The sequence below is a fragment of the Elephas maximus genome, chromosome 20, assembly GCF_024166365.1.
Source record: "Elephas maximus indicus isolate mEleMax1 chromosome 20, mEleMax1 primary haplotype, whole genome shotgun sequence".
In the NCBI taxonomy this organism is placed as follows: domain Eukaryota; kingdom Metazoa; phylum Chordata; class Mammalia; order Proboscidea; family Elephantidae; genus Elephas; species Elephas maximus.
Window position 1 is genome coordinate 45001910 of NC_064838.1, and position 20975 is coordinate 45022884.

The following is a 20975-nucleotide window of genomic DNA, read 5'->3' on the forward strand; positions in this document are numbered from 1 at the left end:
CATGAGCTTAAAAGCATGGCTCACGAAAAGCTTCTCTGATCCAGAAGGAGCCTATACTGTATTCTGTGCAGGCAACAGCAGCAGCAGCAGCAGCAGCGAGGGGTATTCTTGCACCAAGGGACGCTCTGCTGGGATGTGGTGCAGCTGCATCTATACGCTGTGGTTGGCTCATTTCCAAAGTGATTTGTAAACCAGGGCTAATTAAGTCTAATCTGTGTATGTGAGTGTTGCATTAAGTTCTCCCAGGGAATTTGTATTTTGCTAGTCTGTAGCAGTGATAATTTTGGATTTTCATATTTCTTGAGCTTTTTTTTTTTTTTTTTTTTGCATAATGGTTCAGATAAGTAGGCATTATTATATATGTGATGGTTAGCTTTATGTGTCAACTTGGCTAGGCTATGGTTCCCAGCTGGGCCAGACACCGGACTGGTTACTGTTCCAAAATGTAATGTAATGACTTTCCATGAGGTGATCTGATGTGACCAGCGAATCAGCTGAAAGGGGAGTTTCTTTGGGGGTGTGGTCTGCCTCCATAATATAAACAGATGTTCCAGCAGAGCTCACGCTCTCTCTCTTTTGCCATGCACTCTTCACATTGCTTGACCTATGGATCTTGGAAAATAAGCTTGCAGAAGTCTCCAGCCTCCTGCCTAATCTACAAATTTTGGGATTAAAGCCTGCAGAAGTCTCTGGCTGCCACCTGACCTACAGCTTTTGGACCTGCCAGCCCCACAGTTGCATGATCCAATCCTTTGAAGTAAATCAATCTCTCTCTCTCATTGCACCCCACCCCCATATACATACACACACACCTCACTGGTTTTGCTCCTCTAGAGAACCCAAACTAAGACAATATGTATGCTTGTAGGGTCTTAAGTATATTGTGTATAACACGTTCCTAACCAAACACTGAATCAAAATTGTGCCATAGCCATTATTTTAATAAGTGAAAGGAAATAACCTTGTGTTATAATTATTGTCGGTCACTGGAATGACTGTGTTTCTGTTAGTGAAATTTACGTTTGAGCATAATTTGTAATTTGGAAATGCATAAAATCTTACCTATTGAAACTAACAGGATAATAGTTTAACTGACAAGAATTTGCCCTAACAGGGTTTGTTTGTTTTTGTTTTCAACAAATTGTGTTCATAAATTTGGGAAGATACTATTTAAAAGTTTTAAAAGGAGCAGCCTCATCCCCAAATCCTCTCCCCAATTTAGCATAGCCAAGAGACCCTCCCTCCACATCCAGGCAGAAGCCCGAAGGTGCAGCTTTTCCAGCTGGTGATCCATAGTTCTTCTCTCAGGGATACCGTGCAAAGCTGAGGCACTCTCCAAAAACAGGGATTGTCAAAGAATTCATACTGAACCCTAGGCTTCTTTCCCTGCTAAGCTTCCGGAACACTGCCAGCAGGACTTATGTCTCCAGTTGCAAGACTGGCGGACCCTGGAGAAAGTGCCCATCCAAAACACCAACTATTCTGGCTCGCATCGCCTCTGGAGTCGGGCGGGTGGGGTTAGGGATGGAGGAGGAAACCACAGACGGGTAACTTCTCACCTTCCTAGAGAAGAAGGGAAGCGGGAGTACGCACTTCCGGCGGAGCCTGGCAGGCCGAAGCTTTCCCGCAAACTGGCAGGGGTCGGGTTTCCACACTTCTGCTGCGCCTGCGCCGAGCGGGTGTCCGCGGGTTCGAGTACCTGGTGTGCTGCTCTGGTGCTCGGGACCTGGTTCCTCGAACGCTGTGCCTTTGAGGTGAGGTGGTGGCGGGACATAGAGGGACCCATGGCGGGAAGAGGGCTTGTGTGCAGTGCGAGGCAGCATCAGTCTTAGCCGGTGCCTCTATTTTTCCTTCAGCCTCGCTTCCCCGACCCCGCAAGGCAGTGAGTGAGGGGGGGACCCTAGCCAGGCTCCAGAGGCTGGGCGCCAGGTGAGGGAGCATCCTTTGCGCCTGTTGCTTTCCCCCTTCTCCCCCGAAGCTGACAAGAGTGCGGGGGGTCAGCTGTGGATCCGGATCGTGGCTTGCCCAGGTCTGCGGCTTCCACTGTGCGTCTGTCACTGTCGTGTGTATTTGGGAGGGAGGTAAGGGTTGCGGAGTGTCAGGAGAGCCAAGAATGTCCAGGCTAAGCCGTGGTCGGGATGGAGAGAACAGGTGAGTCTGGGGGCACTGGTTGGCATAATTTGGCGATTGGGGTCCGTCAAGAAAACATTGTCCGGAAAGGCGGAAATCTGCATCGCTGCATTCACAAGATTGGAGGGGTCTTTCCTGAGACAACGCAGTTCCAGTGACTCTTTTTGTAGATTCCACTGGATTTTCTATATAGACATGTCACCTGTAAATAAAGACAGTTGTAGGTCTTCCTCTCTTGTCTGGAGAACCCCTGGGTGGTGTAAATGATTAATGCCCTTGACTACTGTCTTTGTGATGTAATGCTGCTATAACAGAAATACCACAAATGGGTGGCTTTAACAAACAAATTTTTTTTCTCACAGTTTAGGAGGCTACAAGTCTGAATTCTTTTTGTCGTTGCTGTTGTAAATGCATCTGTCACACAGCTTTTGCCAGTTCGACTTTTTACAAGTGTACAGCTTAGTGACAGCAATTACATTAATCGACTGTGCAACCCTTAATCAATGCAATTTTTCCGTCACCGTAAACTGAAACTGTGTGCCGCTTAAACGATGACCCCTCTTCCCCCTTCCCTCCTGCCTCTGGTAACCACTAATGAGCTTTGATCTCTATACATTTGCCTTTCCTCGCCTTTTTTTGTAAGTGAGCTCCTGCAGTATTTGTCCTTTTGTGATTGACCTGTTTGACTCAGCATAATGTGTTCCAGTTCCGTCCATACTGTAGCCTTTGTTGGAAGAATTTCAAATACACAGGTGTTCAATTTCTTTGATAGAGTTGAGACTATTCTGTTTATTTCTTCTTGACTATGAGCTTTGGTAATTTGTGTCTTTTAGAAAAATTTGTCCATTTCATCTAAATTGTAGCAATTATTGGCATAAAGTTGTTCATAATATTCCCTTACTATTCTTTTATCACCTGCAGTGATGTCACTTTTTCATTATTAATATTGTTAATTTGTATTTTTTTCTGATTAATCTGGCTAGAGGTTTATCAATTTTATTTCTCTCTCAAAGAACCAGCTTTTGGTTTCATTGATTTTTGCCCATTGTTTTAGATCCACTTTTATCTGTTTCCTTTCTTCTGCTTAATTCGCTGCTCTTTTTCTAGTTTCTAGTTTCTGAGGTCACTGATTTGTGACCTTTCTTCTTTTCTAACATAGATGCTTAGTGCTCTAAATTTCCCCCTAAGTACTGTTTTAGTGGTAGCCCACAAATTCCGATACATTGTGTTTTAATTTTCATTCAGCTCAGAATACTTTGTGTTCTTTTGTGATTGCTTCTTTGATCCATTTGTTAGTTAGAAGTGTGTTGAGTAGTTCCCAAATCTTTGGGATATTCCAGGAATCCTTCTGTATTTCTAATTTAATTCCACTGTAATTAGAGAACATACTTTGTATGACTTGAATCCTTTTAATTTGATTGAAACGTTTAATTTTATTGACCCAGATTATGATCTATCTTGGTAAATGCTTCTTGTACACTCGAGAAGAATGCATATTTTTCTGTTATTGGATGGAGTGTTCTATAAATGCCTGTTAAGTCAAGTTGCTTGGTACTGTTGTTCAGGTCTGCTATATCCTTGCTGATTTTCTCTTTACTTGTCATATCAATTATTAAGAAGGGGTATTGAAATCACCAAATAAAATTATGTGTTTGTTTCTCCTCTCGGTTTTATCAGGTCTTTCTTCATGTATTTTGAAGGTCTGTTATAAGTTGTATAATTATAATGGTTGTTTTCATGTTGAATTAATCCATTTATGTTATGATTCTTTATTCCTGTTAATAGTCTTTACTCTGAAATCTACGATATCTTCATATAGCCACTCCAGCTTTCTTTGGACTGGTCTTAGCCTGTTATATCTTTTTCTATCTTTTTACTTTTAACCTGGTGCTGTGTTCTTCTTTTTGCCTTCAGTCTTTTTTTCTCTGTGTTTTTAATTTTGGTAGTTTCTGTTGCTATGCTTTCAAGTTCACTAATCTTCTGCAATGTTGCTATGCTTTCAAGTTTACTAATCATCTGCATTGTCGATCTAATTTTCCATTAATGTCATCAAGTTTATTTTTCATCTCAGACACCGTAGTTTTCATATTGAGTTTTTTTTTTCCTTTATATCATTCATGTTCCTATTTAACTTTTGAACATATAGAATAGAGTTATAACAATTATTATAATGCCCTTCTCTATTAACCCTGACATCTTTGTTCTGGGTTTGTTTTGATTGACTATTTTCATCCTTATAGGTCATGTTTTCTTTCTTTTCCTTTTTTTTAAAAAATATTTTATTATGTTTTAGGTGAAAGTTTGTACAGCAAATTAGCTTGCCATTCAACAGTTCATGCACAAATTGTTCCGTGACATTGGTTGCTGTCCCCAAAATGTGTCAGCACTCTCCCCATTTGCACCCTGCCTTCCCTATTTCCATCCATCCAGTTTCCCTGCCCATCCCTGCCTTCTCATCTTTGCTTTTGGGCAAATGTTGCTCATTTGATCTCATACAGTTAATTGTTCTAAGGAGCTCATTTCTCATGGGCATTGTTTACTTTATAAGCCAATATATTATTTGGCTTAAAGGTGACTTCTGGGTGTGGCTTCAGTTCCAGAATAAAAGTCTCGGGGGTTCCTCCAGTCTCTATCAGTTCAGTAAGTCTAGCCTTTTTGATGAATTTGAGTTTTGTTCTACATTTTTATCCCATTCTAACTGGGATCTTCTGTTGTGCCCCTGGTCAGAACTGTTGGTAGTGGTAGTCAGGCACCATCTAGTTCTTCTGCTCTCAGGCCAGAGGAGGCTGTGGTTCATGTGGGCCATTAGTCCTGTGGATTAATGGTTTCTTTGAGTGTCTGGTTTCCTTCACTCTACTTTGCTCCAGACGGGAGAAGACCAATAGTTGTAACAGGTCATGTTTTCTTTCTACTCTAAATGCTTTGTAATCTTTGACTGGATGACAGATATTAAAATTTTACCTTGTTGGATGCTAGATATTTTTATATCTATATCGACAGCCTGGGTTTTTGGGTTGTCTTTATATATCTTCTCAAGTGTTTTCTGGAATGTAGTTCAGCTACTTGGAAACTATTTGCTCCTTTCTGGTCTGATATAATAATTTGTTAGTAGGGTATAGAGCATTGCTCAGTCTACAGATAATGATTCTCCACTACTGAGGCAAGGTTTTCAGGAATTCTCTATCCAGTGCTCCACGAACTATGAATTTTTCCAGTCTGGCTGGTGGGAACAGGCACTATTTCCAGCCCCATGTGAGCGTTGGGCATTGTTTCCTCCAGTCGTTTCCAATCGTTCTTTTTCTGGTCTTGGGTGGTTTCCTTACACCCATGTCCTGATCAGCACTCTGTTGAATACTTGAGATGAGCCCTCTGCGTATCATTGGGATTCTTTCTCTGCAACACTCTCCTCTCTGATAACATTCTGTCCTATAAGCACTAGCTGCCTTGGTCTCTGCTGGGGAATAGGTCTCTATTTCAGTTACCCTCCCTGTGCCTCAGCCTGGAAGCTCTTTCCAGGTAGTAAACTTGGGGAATTATAGGCTCACTTCCTTGTTTCCTGTCTCTCAGGAATCACTGTCCTTTGTTGTTTGATGTCCAGTATCTTGAAAACCTTGTTTTATGTACTTTGTCTGTTTTTTGTGGCTCATTTGTAGGGTAAATCTGATCCCTGTGATCCCCACCTTGATGAGAAGCAGATGTTTTCCCTCAACATGTTGAAAAACATGTCTTATTTTTGCTGTTCAGCCTGACCTCTGCCCTCACATAGGACTTGGACAGGAACCTGTTGTTGCAGGAATTGGTGACCTTCGAGGACATGGCCGTGTACTTCACCGAGAATCAGTGGGCCATCCTGGACCCTGCACAAAAGGCCATCTATATACAAGGCGATATAAAACAATACAAGTTAGGTTTTTACTTAGAAAAATAGGGGTAAATAATAAGGTAAGCACAAAAAGGTATAACAACTCTATAACTCAAGATAAAAACCAAGAAAAACGTAACGACTCAACTAACATAAAGTCAAGCACTATGAAAATGAGGATCTCACAATTTACTAAGAAAAACGCCTCAGCACAAAAAAGTATGTGGAAAAATGAAATTGTCAACAACACACATAAAAAGGCATCAAAATGACAGCACTAAAAACTTATTTATCTATAATTACCCTGAATGTAAATGGACTAAATGCACCAATAAAGAGACAGAGAGTCACAGACTGGATAAAGAAACACGATCCATCTATATACTGCCTACAAGGGACACACCTTAGACTTAGAGATACAAACAAACTAAAACTCAAAGGATGGAAAAAAGTATATCAAGCAAACAATAAGCAAAAAAGAAGAGGAATAGCAATATTAATTTCCGACAAAATAGACTTAAATCCACCACAAAGGATAAAGAAGGACACTATATAAGGATAAAAGGGACAATTGATCAGGAAGACATAACCATATTAAATATTTATGCACCCAATGACAGGGCTGCAAGATACATAAAACAAATTTTAACAGAATTGAAAAGTGAGATAGATACCTCCACAATTATAGTAGGAGACTTCAACACACCACTTTCGGAGAAGGACAGGACATCCAGTAAGAAGCTCAACAGAGACACGGAAGATCTAATTACAACAATCAACCAACTTGACCTCATTGACTTATACAGAACTCTCCACCCAACTGCTGCAAAATATACTTTTTTTTTCTAGCGCACATGGAACTTCCTCTAGAATAGACCACATATTAGGTCATAAAACAAACCTTTGCAGAGTCCAAAACATCGAAATATTACAAAGCATCTTCTCAGACCACAAGGCAATAAAACTAGAGATCAATAACAGAAAAACTAGGGAAAAGAAATCAAATACTTGGAAAATGAACAATACCCTCCTGAAAAAAGACTGGGTTATAGAAGACATCAAGGAGGGAATAAGGAAATTCATAGAAAGCAACGAGAATGAAAATACTTCCTATCAAAACCTCTGGGACACAGCAAAAGCAGTGCTCAGAGGCCAATTTATATCAATAAATGCACACATACAAAAAGAAGAAAGAGCCAAAATCAGAGAACTGTCCCTACAACTTGAACAAATAGAAACTGAGCAACAAAAGAATCCATCAGGCACCAGAAGAAAACAAATAATAAAAATTAGAGCTGAACTAAATGAATTAGAGAACAGAAAAACAATTGAAAGAATTAACAAAGCCAAAAGCTGGTTCTTTGAAAAAATTAACAAAATTGATAAACCATTGGCTAGACTGACTAAAGAAATACAGGAAAGGAAACAAATAACCCCAATAAGAAACGAGAAGGACCACATCACAACAGAACCAAATGAAATTAAAAGAATCATTTCAGATTATTATGAAAAATTGTACTCTAACAAATTTGAAAACCTAGAAGAAATGGATGAATTCCTGGAAAAACACTACCTACCTAAACTAACACATTCAGAAGTAGAACAACTAAATAGACCCATAACAAAAAAAGAGATTGAAACGGTAATCAAAAAACTCCCAACAAAAAAAAGCCCTGGCCCGGACGGCTTCACTGCAGAGTTCTACCAAACTTTCAGAGAAGAGTTAACACCACTACTACTAAAGGTATTCCAAAGCATAGAAAATGACGGAATACTACCCAACTCATTCTATGAAGCCACCATCTCCCTGATACCAAAACCAGGTAAAGACATTACAAAAAAAGAAAATTATAGACCTATATCCCTCATGAACATTGATGCAAAAATCCTCAACAAAATTCTAGCCAATAGAATCCAACAACACATCAAAAAAATAATTCACCCTGATCAAGTGGGATTTATACCAGGTATGCAAGGCTGGTTTAATGTCAGAAAAACCATTAATGTAATCCATCACATAAATAAAACAAAAGACAAAAACCACATGATCTTATCAATTGATGCAGAAAAGGCATTTGACAAAGTCCAACACCCATTCATGATAAAAACTCTTACCAAAATAGGAATTGAAGGTAAATTCCTCAACATAATAAAGGGCATCTATGCAAAGCCAACAGCCAATATCACTCTAAATGGAGAGAACCTGAAAGCATTTCCCTTGAGAACGGGAACCAGACAAGGATGCCCTTTATCACCGCTCTTATTCAACATTGTGCTAGAAGTCCTAGCCAGGGCAATTAGGCTAGACAAAGAAATAAAAGGTATCCGGATTGGCAAGGAAGAAGTAAAGTTATCACTATTTGCAGATGACATGATTATATACACAGAAAACCCTAAGGAATCCTCCAGAAAACTACTGAAACTAATAGAAGAGTTTGGCAGAGTCTCAGGTTATAAAATAAACATACAAAAATCACTTGGATTCCTCTACATCAACAAAAAGAACACCGAAGAGGAAATAACCAAATCAATACCATTCACAGTAGCCCCCAAGAAGATAAGATACTTAGGAATAAATCTTACCAAGGATGTAAAAGACCTATACAAAGAAAACTACAAAGCTCTACTACAAGAAATTCAAAAGGACATACTTAAGTGGAAAAACATACCCTGCTCATGGATAGGAAGACTTAACATAGTAAAAATGTCTATTCTACCAAAAGCCATCTATACATTTAACGCACTTCCGATCCAAATTCCAATGTCATATTTTAAGGGGATAGAGAAACAAATCACCAGTTTCATATGGAAGGGAAAGAAGCCCCGGATAAGCAAAGCACTACTGAAAAAGAAGAAAGTGGGAGGCCTCACCTTACCTGACTTCAGAACCTACTATACAGCCACAGTAGTCAAAACAGCCTGGTATTGGTACAACAACAGACACATAGACCAATGGAACAGAATTGAGAACCCAGACATAGATCCATCCACGTATGAGCAGCTGATATTTGACAAAGGACCAGTGTCAATTAACTGGGGAAAAGATAGCCTTTTTAACAAATGGTGCTGGCATAACTGGATATCCATTTGCAAAAAAATGAAACAGGACCCATACCTCACACCATGCACAAAAACTAACTCCAAATGGATCAAAGACCTAAACATAAAGACTAAAACGATAAAGATCATGGAAGAAAAAATTGGGACAACCCTAGGAGCCCTAATACAAGGTATAAACAGAATACAAAACATTACCAAAAATGATGAAGAGAAACCCGATAACTGGGAGCTCCTAAAAATCAAACACCTATGCTCATCTAAAGACTTCTCCAAAAGAGTAAAAAGACCACCTACAGACTGGGAAAGAATTTTCAGCTATGACATCTCCGACCAGCGCCTGATCTCTAAAATCTACATGATTCTGTCAAAACTCAACCACAAAAAGACAAACAACCCAATCGAGAAGTGGGCAAAGGATATGAACACACATTTCACTAAAGAAGATATTTAGGCAGCCAACAGATACATGAAAAAATGCTCTCGATCATTAGCCATTAGAGAAATGCAAATTAAAACTACAATGAGATTCCATCTCACACCAGCAAGGCTGGCATTAATCCAAAAAACACAAAATAATAAATGTTGGAGAGGCTGCGGAGAGATTGGAACTCTCATACACTGCTGGTGGGAATGTAAAATGGTACAACCACTTTGGAAATCCATCTGGCGTTATCTTAAACAGTTAGAAATAGAACTACCATACAACCCAGAAATCCCACTCCTAGGAATATACCCTAGAGATACAAGAGCCTTCATACAAACAGATATATGCACACCCATGTTTATTGCAGCTCTGTTTACAATAGCAAAAAGTTGGAAGCAACCAAGGTGTCCATCAACAGATGAATGGGTAAATAAATTGTGGTATATTCACACAATGGAATACTACACATCGATAAAGAACAGTGACGAATCTGTGAAACATTTCATAACATGGAGGAACCTGGAAGGCATTATGCTGAGCGAAATTAGTCAGAGGCAAAAGGACAAATATTGTATAAGACCACTATTATAAGATCGTGAGAAATAGCAAACCTGAGAAGAACACATACTTTTGTGGTTACGAGGGGGGGAGGGAGGGAGGGTGGGAGAGGGTTTTTTATTGGTTAATCAGTAGATAAGAACTGCTTTAGGTGAAGGGAAAGACAATACTCAATACACGGAAGGTCAGCTCAGTTGGACTGGACCAAAAGCAAAGAAGTTTCCGGGATAAAATGAATGCTTCAGAGGTCAGCGGAGCAAGTGTGGGGGTCTGGGGAACATGGTTTGCGGGGACTTCTAAGTCAATTGGCAAAATAATTCTATTATGAAATCATTCTGCATCCCACTTTGAAATGTGGCGTCTGGGGTCCTAAATGCTAACAAGCGGCCATCTAAGATGCAGCAATTGGTCTCAACCCACCTGGAGCAAAGGAAAAGGAAGAACACCAAGGCCACACGACAACTAAGAGCCCAAGAGACAGAAAGGGCTACATGAACCAGAGACCTACATCATCCTGAGACCAGAAGAACTAGTTGGTGCCTGGCCACAATCGATGACTGCCCTGACAGGGAGCACAGCAGAGGACCCCTGAGGGAGCAGGAGATCAGTGGGATACAGACCCCAAATTCTCATAAAAAGAGCAAACTTAATGGTCTGACTGAGACTGGAGGAATCCCGGCGGCCATGCTCCCCAGACCTTCAGTTGACACAGGACAGGAACCATCCCCGAAGACAACTCATCAGAAATGAAAGGGACTGGTCAGCGGGTGGGAGAGAGACGCTGATGAAGAGTGAGCTAATTATATCAGGTGGACACTTGAGATTGTGTTGGCAACTCTTGTCTGGAGGGGGGATGGGAGGATAGAGAGAGAGGGAAGCCGGCAAAATTGTCAAGAAAGGAGAGACTGAAAGGGCTGACTCAAGAGGGGGAGAGCAAGTGGGAGTAGGGAGTGAGATGTCTGTAAACTTATATGTGACAGACTGGATTTGTAAACGTTCACTTGAAGCTTAATAAAAGTTATTAAAAAAAAAAAAAAGGCCATCTATAGGGAGGTGGTGCTGGAGAATTATGCAAATGTGGCTTCCCTGGGTAAGGCCTCTCTTCTTCCTGCTGTTGTCTGCCCTTGAGCATCCTGGCTTCTCTTTTCCTTAGATTTGTGGGATCTCTGGTAACTCTCTGGCACAGTCACTCTTAAGGCTGAGCTTCACAGAGGTTACTGAGTGGACAGAGCCCTGATGTTGACACAGGCTATCTCCCCACCCCCGATCGTAGAAGGAAATGAGGAGCTGTTGAGGTCTCAGCAGAGCTCTTTGTGTCTCTGTCCTCCCAGTTCCCTGAAGAAGATTTTGGACTCCCTCATGTGAGTGTGGGTTTATCGTGGGGTTGTGTTAACAGTGCACACCATCTCTTTCCCCTTGGTGGTAGTTTCCTGGCCCCTGAGCTTGCACAGGCTGTTAAGTTTCTCCCTGACTCAACTTCACCTCACTTCACTCTCTACCTGGCTCAGCAGAGAAAGATAAAGAGGACCCTGTACCACTATTCCTTTTACCTTTTCGTTTCTGTTTCTTTTTTCCTGAGCAGCTTTTCCATTTACCAGACCTGTTCTAGTCTCCCAGCTGGAGCCAGGGGAGCTGCTATGGGGCCTTGATCCTTAGGAACCTGTGGGCAGGGGGCCTTCAGAGCTGTCTGTCCAGATAAGCACGAGAACCTACCAGCACCTTTTTTGCTTGGCCTGCTTTGTGTTTTCACGGTTCAATGTGTGCGAAGCATGTCTTCTCTCATATGACAGTTTTCTTTCCTATGGAATTATCATGTGTCATTTTCTGGGTTTAAGGTGCTGGCCTGTTCCAGGTGGGGAAGGGCCAGTGTCTTCCTGGAAAGGCATGGCTGCAAGATTTCTTCACATGTTCATCTCTGCTTCTTGCCCTCACCACCCACTAAGCAGCCCTTAAACCAGATCTTGTCTTCCCTGTCATGTGGAAACAATTTATTTTTTCCACCAGTTTGTTTTTGCAGAGAGGAGGATGTCAGCCACCTTATGAGGAAGGTCGACTTCTGGGACCTGTCTGCCCTGCACGCGTCATAGAGTGCGTTGTTTCTATGGAAGTTGAATTCTGAGTTCCCAAACACCGACTTAACAAATAGAAAAAATATCATTTTTGTCAAGGAAATTTTCAAACATAAGCAGAGACCAGCACAATGCAACCCGTGTGTCCCTCAGCCAGCCTCAACAGTTACCAATATCTGCCGTTCTTGTTTCATCTTTCCCCCACACACTTGACACACATTTTTTTTAACAGAAGAACCTTTGTAGGAAGACATATTTGTCAGTTAGAGGTGAATGGCTTCCTCGTTTGAAAGGTATTATTCTGAGAATGAGAAAAAACAATGCAGTGTATTTTCTTGCCTTTCTTCTTCTGCTGCCCCTCTTCCCTGCCTAAATTTCCAATGCTTTTCAGACTCTGCAGAGAATGCTCATTTTTGGTGTACCTCTCACCCTTGTGTTAAGGTTGTAGCTCTCTCTCTCTCTATATATATATATATAGAGAGAGAGAGGCCAGTTCTCTTTTCAAAGGGTATGACGTGGATAATGTTTTAAAATAAGCAGTGGTTTACCAACTTAGTCGTTGAGTCTTGAGATCTTCTGTTCCCAGGCTATCTTCCAGTCTGCGAGACCCTCTGTAGCGCGTGAGCTGCTCATCCTGCTCCTCCACGATTCTTGGTGGACTTCCTCTCACCTCTGGGTCTCTATTTATCCCTTCTGGCTGCCCCTTTAGCCACGCCATTCACTTTTCTCTTGCTCTTTCTGCCTTAACTATCAGTTTCTGCTGTCTTCCAGTGTTCATACCCTATAGGATGGCCTCCTGGCCGTGTTTTCCTCTCTCCCTCAGAGTCTTCATTTCACTTGTGGGTCTCTGTTGTGTGGTAACCTTAGGTAGACATTTTGTGAGCATATTGGAAAATATCCACATATTCAGGGAAAATGAGAACCACTTGGTCCTGCTTCCCCTTCAGCACAGGTTTTTTGTTTGTGTTTGTTTTGGGTTATTTTCTTTTTGTGATATCAGGTGGTCACACTTACGTTTTCGTTTTGTGATATCAGGGCATGAGACCAGAACTTGGAAGGAAGAACCAGCTCCAAAGCCACACATTTTCAAAGAATCAGAGTCCCACAGACTAGCACCAGGAGGACTGCCAGGGAATGCTCCCCAGCCTCCTGACCTGGAGAGCAGCCTAGAACTGCAGCACCACCATGGGATAGTTGAGAAGACACAGCCATGGAATAGTTGAGAAGACAGAGGAAAGAGTCTACAGATGGGTCAAGCAAACATTACAGGACCTGTGCTGTCAAGAGCAGGGGGAAGAGTGGGAAATTAGAAAACAATGTTAGTGTCAGCATACAACTTGCCACCAGTCAGACGATTCACAGTGGTCAGATGTCTTTTCGATGTGAAAAATCTGACTGATGTTGCAGTCGATCGGCAGACTTCCACTGACATCAGAGACGTCACACTGGTGAAAAGCCTTATGAGCGCAAAGAGCGCGGAAAAGACTTCACATATAACTCTTTACTTATTCGGCATCAGATAATTCACACTGGAAAGAAACCACTTAAGTGTAAAGAATGTGGAAAAGGTTTAAGTTACGCCACAGCCTTGATCCGGCATCAGAGAATCCACGCTGGAGAAGAGCCCTATGAATGTAAGGAGTGTGGCAAGGCCTTCGGGAGCAGACCCGTGTTCCTCCAGCACCAGAGAGTCCACACTGGGGAGAAACTCTGTGAGTGTAGTCAGTGTTGGAAGACTTTCAGTTGTAGCTCAGGCTTTATTGTTGTTCATCAGCGAATGCACACTGGGGAGAAGCTTTATGAATGTAAAGAGTGTGGAAAGCATTTAAGCTCTGACACGGTCTTGACTCAACATCAGAGAATCCACACTGGGGAGAAGCCCTTTAAATGTAAGGAGTGTGGGAAGGTGTTCAACCAGAAAATCACCCTCATTCAGCATGAGCGAGTTCACACTGGTGAGAAACCTTATGAGGGTAAGGTGTGCAGGAAAACCTTCAGCTGGTGTGGAAGATTCATTCTGCACCAGAAACTACACACCCAGAAGACCCCGGTCCAAGAGTAGGGCCTGTCCTTGTTTCTCCCCATTTTATGCTCTTTTGTTCTGTCAGTGTCATCACTGTCCCTTCTGGTCTGTGCTCATTCTCACCCTTTTGCCTCTGTTCCCATGGCTCAGTGTATGTGGAATGTCTGCTTCTCTACCTGTCCCAGTAATATGTTTAGTTCAGACTCAGCATCCATCATGAAACTTTCCTTAGATTCTGTCTCCCCTACAGGAACTCTTTTTATGGTTACAAAAGACAAATAGCAAAATCCCCAAAACTTATAAACATGAAAGGAAGTGTAAGTTTTCAGACTGAAAGGGTCAGCTTAGTGCCCAGCAAGATGGATGTGGTGGGGAAAATCATATCAAAGAACATCACTGTGAATTACCAAAACACCAGGCTTAAAGAGGAGATTCTAACATTTTCTAGACAGAAAACAAATGATCAAGAATAAGAATGGTGTCAGATTTCTCAACGGCAGCCTGAAATTTAGAGGACAATGCCGTATGCTGTCAGAATTCTGAGGGAAAATTATTTTCCACCCAGAACTGTATACCTTCAAGTGTGAGAGTGGAATAAAGGCATTTTCAAACCCTTTAGATCTCAAAAAATTTATGTATCGTTTCTGAGATGTGCACCACAAAAAGATAAAGGAAAGAAAGATATATGGACACTTCATTACAACCTGTATATCAGAGGTCTCCTAAAGTCAAGAACAGAGAGACCCTGCCTGTGTAGAGCAATCTGCATGTCAGAGGACATTCCCAAGAGGGTGCAGGCTTTCAGAGACCTACCTCAGGCACAATGCCCACCCCCTGCTTCTCACTCTGCAGTTACTCTTCTCCACTACGCACTTGTAGTCTGTGCCTTTGCAAAAGTCAGGGTGTAATCACCCTTTGAGGCAACTGTCAGGCACTAGTTGTCTTAAATGAATCCATCTCCTTGCTCTTCCAAGTGACCTCAAAGCACGAAATATTTCCTTGCAACTTCATTTCTTTTTTTATGATCATGGAAGACCCTACTATTGTTTTCTGCTACCTGTGGAAATGAGGGAAGATATAAATGTGTTCTGTTTTAGCACCCATTTTTGTGGACAGCTTGGCTTTGCAGGAAGCAGAGGGTAGCGGTTAATAATGATGGAGCCAGGCAGACTTTGGTTTAAACCCAGGTGTATGATCCTGGTTAAGTTACAGAAACTCTGTGTATTTCCTTATCTGTACGATGGGGTTAGTTTTCCTACCTCACAGGTTGTGTTGACATAGAAGTGCTTAGAACAGTCACTGGTTCTGAAAAAAAAAAGCAAAAAACCGTTAGCTATCATAATGTCATTGGTAGGTTTTGACATAGATATACACCAATGAAATTGTCACCACAATCAAAATAATAAACATAGCTGTCACCCCCAAAACTTTGCTTGTGCCTCTTTGTGGTCCCTCCCTGGTGTCCCCAGGCAACCACTGATCTGCTTTCTGTGATTGTAAATTCGTTTCCCTTTTCTAGGATTTTATGTAAATGTTACACGCTGTATGTACTCTGTTTCTGTCTGGCCACTTCCAGCATAATTATTTTGAGATTCATCCATGTTGCGTATGTCAATAATTCTTTTTTTTTTTTTTTATTACTAAGTAGTAGTCTGCTGTATGGGTATACCACAATTTGTTTTTCCATTCATCTGTTGATGGCCTTTTGGGTTGTTTACAGTTTTGGGCTATTACAAATAAAGCTGCTATGGACATTTGTATCCGATTCTTTGTAAGAATATGTACTTCATTTCTCTTGGGTAAATACCTAGGGGTGGAATGGTAGGGTTGTAAGGTAAGTGTATGTTTAACTTTTTAAGAAACTTCAAAACTTTTACAAATGGGTTGTGCCATTTTTACATTCCCACCAACATTGTATGACAGTTTCCATCTTTGTCTACATTTAATATTGTTAGTCTTTTTAATTTTAGCTATTCTAATAAACATGTACTGCTATCCATTGCAGTTTTAATTTGCATTTTCCTAATGAATAATTATGTTGAGCATGTTTTCATGTGCTTATTTGCTTTCCATATATCTTTGACGAAATATCTATTGAAATTTTTTCCTATGTTTTTATTCAGTTGTTTGATTTTATTGAGCCTTGAGTTCTTTGTACAGTATGGATGCAAGACCTTTTCAGATATGTGATTTCCAAATATATTCTTCCAGTCTGTGCCTTGTCCTTTCATTTGCCTAAGAGTGTCTTTCGAAGAGCAGATTATTTGAATTTTGATAACATCCAGTTTTATCAGTTTTTCTTTTCTTGGTCATGCTTTTCATGTCATATCTAAGAAATCTTGGGCTTACCCAGGTTTAGGAATGTTTTCTGTTTTTTCTTCTACAGGTTTTTTAGTTTTAGATTTTATACTTAGGTCTGTCATCCATTTTGAGCTCAGGAGTCAGTCCCAGAAATGCTTAGCCACAGGGATGGACCTGGATGCCTGCAGGGTGATCGCCCTTATTCTCGAGGCCTTGAACTGTGGGGAGAGGGAGGTGGATGGAATGCAGTGCATGGCCAGCCTCCTGGACTTTTTGCTTCCCTTAGCTCCTGGGGTTCTTGTTTTCTAAGTCCAGTGGGCAGTAAATGAAGCTAGAAGACATCAGGCATGTCCTGGACAGCTTGGTCCCAAGGAGTCGGGCTTGCTCCTGGCCCTCTTTGCTTACATCTATCAGATATCTTTGGAAAGGACCCAGAGACCAACTTAGGGGAGGTGAGATACTAACAACTGCTTTTGGTAGGGAACTGAGGTGAAGTTGGAAGGCTCACAGTATTTGGGAGAGATGGAGGCACCAACTAAGACATTCTCCTAGAAGGTGGAAATCATTTACAGGGCCAGATGAAGGCCATCTTTTTAAACTGGGGAAATATTAAGATTGGAAAGAATTTGCCCTGTAAATTGAGAACGTAAAGTAGAAAAAGACCACAGTCAGCATTCAACATATTTATTAAGTCTTCATCATATCCCTGGGTTCTAGGAATGCAGTAGTTAATGAGATAGATAAGGTCCCTGTCCTAAGCGAGCCTGCATTGATTTTTAGGGGAGACAAATTGTAAGCATGTAAATAAACAAACCTGGTTATTATTATTGAGTTTGTTGAGTTTTAATTTACCCACAATCATTTTTAAAGTGAATTTAAAATTGTGCAGCCCTCAACACAATTCAATTTTAGAACATTTCCAACACTCCAAAAAGATCCCTCTTGGCCATTTGCAGTCAATTCCCATTTCCACTCCTAGCCCCAGGCAAACATTAATCTACTTCCTGTCATTAGTTTTACCGTTTCTGGACATTTCATACAAATGGAATCATATAATACATGATCTTTTGCATCTGGCTTCTTTCACTAAGCATAATGTTGAGGTTCATGTTTTATTTATCAGTTGTCCGTTGCTTTTTATTGCTGGATAGTGTTCCATTATATGGATATACCACATTTTGCTTATCCAGTTGATGGACCCTGGATTGTTTCTACGTTGTTATTATGAATAATGCTAAAAAAAAATTAAAAATTCTGCTGTAAACATTCTCATGTCTTTGTATAGACATATGTCTTCATTATCTTTGAGTAGATACCTAGAATTAATGGTTAACTACCATATTGTTTTCTAAAGTGGCTGCACCGTTTTACGTCCTTACCGAATATAAGAAGATTCCTGTTTCTCCACATCCTTGCCAACACTCGTTTGTCTTTTTGAGGTGGCATCTCATCATGGTTTTAGTTTGCATGGCCTTGGTGGCACAGTGGTTAAGAGCTGGGCTGCTAACCCAAAGGTCAGTAGTTTGAATTCTCCAGCCGCTCCTTGGAAACCCTATGGGCAGTTCTACTCTGTCCTGTTGGGTCTCTATGAGTCAGGATCGACTTGATGGCAACGGGTTTGGTTTTTGGCAATGGCTAATGATGTTGGACATTTTTCATGGCTTATTTGCCAACAGTACACCTTCTTTGATGAAATGTCTATGTGCCAGGTGATATTTCTGGCTTTGTGGGCCATATGTCACAAGTTTTGAACTCTGTAGTTGTAGTGTAAAAGCAGCCATAGACAATACATAAAATAATGAGCATGGCTGTGTTCCGATAAAACGTTAATCTTTATTTTCAAAAACAGGCAGCAGGCTGAATTTGGCCTGCAAGCTGTAGTTTGCTGAGTCCTGGTCTGTAGTTTTAGAAGAATACTGAAGACCAACAAAGTCCCAAAAGTTCCATAATTGCTCAGTTAAAACATGAATGCTAAGAGAACAATTTCATGACACTACTTCAATGCCAATAGACAAGACACTGAGCAATATTATGCAGAATATCGGCAGGAGAGCCAATCCCTTCCATAGAATCATTCATGATTTGCTTCAACTTTGAGTAAACACTGCACCTTTAAGAAAACATCCACCAAGATTTCTATTTCTATTATCTGTACAAAAGAAGTACCATCTTTTCCATTAACTCCTAATTCAATAAGAAAGTGTCTGATAAAATTTGCTATTGTTTTTGAAGTTTCATCTGGAGGGGATTTACCTAAAATAGCCTTGTAAGCGAGCTTTTTTCACAAGACACTGATTGCCTTGTGACGACTTGCACCCATGGCTATGTAGTAAAAAGGTGAGGCATTTACCAAAACCAAACCTGTTGCCATTGAGTCGATTCCGACTCATAGCGACCCTACAGGACAGAGTAGAACTGCCCCATAGAGTTTCCAAGGAGCACCTGGTGAAATCGAACTGCTGACCTTTTGGTTAGCAGCCGTAGCATGTAACCACCGTAAACGCATTCAGGTCTTTGATAATTTCTTTAATAGTACGTGGGGCTATTACATCTTTTATTATTTGCATTACAGTTTGGTGCTTGAAAATTTGCTTGCAATTCTGAAATCAGAAAATGGTTCTGGTAGCAGTACGTTCAGTCATTTGAGCTGAAAGCCACTATGGAAGGCCATTACAACTGCTGTGATTAGTTTCTAGTTCATCTGGATTTCCTTTAATAACAGTTAAAATAGCTTTCTTTAGTACTAGCTGAGAAGTCACACATCTCATGCTTAGCTATTAGTATCTGCTGCTTTATATATGACTTTCCACCATTTTTGTTATTGAATAAATAATTGCATGCTGCACAAAGAACTTCAAAAGGACATTTTCCTGGTTTAATAAATGTCCATTGTTTGAAAAATTCATCACAAAATTTACATTTGTGTTTTGGCATTTGGGGGTTCAAATATACACACAAAAATAGATAACTGCAACTACCCCAAGAATCAAAAAGATTATCTCACAGCTGTGCCAGCGTGTCTGTCACAAGTCAGAACTCAAACCTAACCACGAACAGGGATTGAAAAATTGAAAAGGTTGTGAACTTGCAAACTAGTAAATTGGTTTCCATATCAGATCCAAAACAACAGGTGAATTTCCTGTACTTATAACTATGTATCCCTTCCAAGGGGTAGTTGTAAGTCTCTCTGACAAAGCCAGAGCTCATCTGCCAGGTGTTGGAAAGCCTGGCATTCAGGGATTGGTGAACTTCCATAAGTGGGAGTGTTTAAGGATTGGTAGTCTTTCAGCTGTTAGAGTGGTCACTGGAGTAAGGCTGTTTACTGTTTAGCTGCTGACTTTCAAAACTATGGTCACTGGCGTGAGGCACTTGCTGTTTGTTGTCCAGCAGCATGGGGCTGTCGCTGACTGGCGGACTTTCAGGACTGTTTATCACTGATTGTTAGTGTTCAGAAGCTTGGGACTGCCATTGATTTGCTAACTTTCAGGGGCCTAGTTACAGGAGGCTACTGAGGCTGCTATGGATTGGGTAATTTCAGAGGTGGCGCAGTGGCGAAGAGCTGGCTGCTAGCCGAAGGTTGGCCATTGGAATCCACCGGCTGCTCTTTGGAAACCCTCTGGGGCAGCTCAGTCTGTGCTATCAGTAGGAGTCTACTGGTTTGGTTTGGAATTACTGACCCAGAATTGCGTCAGTTAGTGGTAGTTACTCATTCACGACTTGGGACTTTTGTCAAAGAACAGTCTTTTCCTTTCTTGAATATGAAAAATTAAGCCTATTCTCAGTCATCCTTTTTTCTCTTCCCTCACCGAAACCTGCAGGAGAAACCGTAAGGAAGCGTCCAGTTCTTTATATGTTGTTGGTGTGGTAATACTTGCTGAAAAATCATACCCCCTCTTTATATGCAGAAAAAAAAAATGCAGAGGTATGATTTTTCACTAGTGTTACCATTTAACTGCCAGTTTCTGCGGTGGAAAAAAACTGAGTTTTGTAATTTATTGCAAAATGTGGAATACAAGAAAGACATTTAGAGTGTCCTGACAAAGTCAGTATGGAACCCGGGACAAAAATCATTAAGTACAGGACATGTTTCTGTGTATACAGGGTACTTGGCAACCTGAATCACTGTTATTTTGGTTGTTAAATTTGTCCTTAACGGCCCCCCACACGTCTAGGTCCTAGGAAAGGAGAGGTCCGAAAGAACAGATGGAAACCATCCTTTTCCTAAAGGCTGCGCAGCCTAGGACCCAAAGAGAATCCTTGACTTAGGTCTCTAAGAGATGACACAAGGGGCGCCATTCTGCTCCAACCTGCACAGCCCAGGCTTCGGGTGACCCGTGGAGTAATGACGGCCGCCAGCAGACAGGGCTCTGGGGCCTGGCGGGGCGCTGGGTTAACTGGCGCCCACTTTGTGCACTGGCTGGGGTCTGGGTACGGCGCGGCTGCAACGATGCGGGGACACCAGCCCCGAGGCGGACCCAGAGCAGGAAGTATCGACAGGGGGCGCTGTGGCCTCGCGCTCTCTAGGGCCGCTCAGGCCGGAGCCCGCCT

General features: G+C 41.4%; 1 protein-coding gene across 1 annotated transcript; it reads left to right on the forward strand.

Annotated features, from left to right (window-relative positions):
• Window position 1: 1 nt before the first annotated feature.
• On the forward strand, window positions 2-16074 carry LOC126064396 (zinc finger protein 620-like). The gene is given in 4 exon segments (XM_049863423.1): window positions 2-102; window positions 1568-1754; window positions 13539-14157; window positions 14160-16074. Coding segments are annotated over 4 exon segments (1062 nt in total). The 3' UTR covers window positions 14315-16074.
• The last annotated feature ends 4901 nt before the right edge of the window (window positions 16075-20975 follow it).